Genomic DNA, 2500 nt, shown 5'->3' on the forward strand with positions numbered 1-2500 from the left:
AAAAGCAACATGAAAACACACATACATACACAACAACAACATCAACAACAACAACAACACACACACTCACATGCAGTCAGGGAAGCACAGGTTATTTGAGCTGTAAATAATGTATTCAAGTATACAGGGAAAAAAAATGTTGATGCAGTTGATACTGAACATGCACAACCAGTGCGAAATCAAATAAAAGAGTAAAATCTAAAATGGCAAATGTGAGGAAAAGAAGACTAATGACAGGACACGTCCACCCTGAGAGACTGGGCAGTGCTGGGGTGAGGGACAAACAGACACGACCTGTGTGTGTGTGTGTGTGTGTGTGTGTGTATGAGCTTGTGTGTATACGGCCTGGATAATTATCTGCTGCGCTGTTATTTGGTTATAATTGTGTGCGTGTGTGCGTGTGTGTGCGTGTGTGTGTGTGTGTATTTGTGTACGTGTGCTCACGTGTGTGTTTGTGGGCTGTATATCGCCAGACATGATAGACTTGTGGATCTCATAGCTGCTCAGATCCCACACACAGATGAAGAGCAGATCTACTGTACCAACACACCACTGTCCAGTCTGAATGGTTTAACTCACCTGCAAACACCTTCTCTGGAATTGCAAACACACCGGACATTATCTTTATTTCTCAGAGTGCTAAAACAGTTAAGATATTTGACGTGTCGTGTGCTTTTGATCTATTTATGGAAGACTCATACTGTGCAAAAACTCTTAAATACCAGCCTTTGATTTCTGCCATTGAGAACCTAGGATACAAATGCCAGCTCATTGTGTTAGTGTTTGGTAACCTAGGTCATGTACATACTGTAGGTTGGCGGTCCGTGGACTTTGCATTGGGGGACTATTAAGACTAAGGCTAAGCAGCTAGTAAAATACTGTTCCATATCACCAAATATGGGACGCATGTTTATTTGAAAGAAAAAAATGTTCCTATACCGGTACCCTTGAACCTGTAAACTCATGATAGATTGCTGATGTAGCTTGACTTGTAAAGTGGAATCAAATAAAGTATATGTACTGTGTGTGTACTGTGGAATCAAATAAAGTATATGTACTGTGTGTGTGCAGGAGCTGTAAAGTGGAATCAGATAAAGTATATGTACTGTGTGTGTAGGAGCTGTAAAGTGGAATCAGATGAAGTATATGTACTGTGTGTGTAAAGTGGAATCAAATGAAGTATATGTACTGTGTGTGTGTGTGCAGGAGCTGGAGATCAGGAACGAGCAGCAGCAGAAGATCCTGCGCATCAAGACGGAGGAGATCGCCGGCCTGCAGAGACAGCGGCGCTCTGGCAGCAACGGCTCCGTCATCTCCCTGGAGGAGCAGCAGGTCAGAACCAATCACACGCAGCCTTACTGCTCCCACAGCCAATCACAGACTGCTTTACTGACCTGTCACACAGCCACGGTCACTTTCACAGGATGTGTCATAGTGGAATCACTGGACCGACGGGGCTTCTCTTGCAGTCTTGCAGAATATTTGAGAATGACATGATGTCTGAGCCCATCCATCTTGTCCGGAGACTCAGTCATAACACAGTCCAGTCACTGGGGCCTCCCAGCGGCAGCTGGCCCTGACTGGGGCCTATTTGGTATAGATCTTGGGTAGGCTTTAACCTGGCTCTGATCTGGCCCTGAAATGGCTCTGATATGGCCTTGATATGGCTCTGATATGGCCCTGATATGGCCCTGATATGGCTCTGATATGGCCCTGATATGGCTCTGATATGGCCTTGATATGGCTCTGATATGGCCCTGATATGGCCCTGATATGGCTCTGATATGGCCCTGATATGGCCCTGATACGGCTCTGATATGGCCTTGACATGGCTCTGATATGGCCTTGATATGGCTCTGATATGGCCTTGATATGGCTCTGATATGGCTCTGGTCTGGGCCAGGTGTGGTGTAGATCTGTGCCCTTCTCCTGCCCCTCTCCCGTCCAACTTCCTGTCATCAGTCTCATCCTCCTCCTCAATATTTATGAGTGACCATTAGACCAGATCTGCTCTCACACTCACACACACACACACACACACACACACTATGTTAGGGGTGACCATTAGGCGAGATCTGCTCTCTTTCACACACACACACACACACACACACACACACACACACAGACACACACACACAATGTTATGAGTGACCATTAGGTGAGATCTGCTCTCTTTCACACACACACACACACACACACACACACACACACACACACACACACACACACACACACACACACACTATGTTAGGAGTGACCATTAGGCGAGATCTGCTCTCTTTCACACACACACACACACACACACACAGACACACACACACAATGTTATGAGTGACCATTAGGTGAGATCTGCTCTCTTTCTCTCTCTCTCTCTCACACACACACACACACACACACACACACACACACACACACTATGTTATTAGTGACCATTAGGCGAGATCTGCTTACCATAGCCCTCATTTGATTTACATCTGGCTCTGATACGGCTGCATTCGGC

At 46.0% G+C, this 2500-nt stretch overlaps 1 protein-coding gene across 1 annotated transcript in view; it reads left to right on the plus strand.

The window, feature by feature from the left end:
* Nucleotides 1-2500, plus strand: part of kif7 (kinesin family member 7) — a 37502-nt gene that overhangs the window by 21376 nt on the left and 13626 nt on the right. The window contains exon 13 of the mRNA XM_062524878.1: nucleotides 1207-1332. Within this exon, the coding sequence (XP_062380862.1) occupies nucleotides 1207-1332 (126 nt within the window). The remainder of the gene's footprint in view (nucleotides 1-1206; nucleotides 1333-2500) is intronic.

The sequence above is a fragment of the Sardina pilchardus genome, chromosome 21, assembly GCF_963854185.1.
Source record: "Sardina pilchardus chromosome 21, fSarPil1.1, whole genome shotgun sequence".
Taxonomy (NCBI): domain Eukaryota; kingdom Metazoa; phylum Chordata; class Actinopteri; order Clupeiformes; family Clupeidae; genus Sardina; species Sardina pilchardus.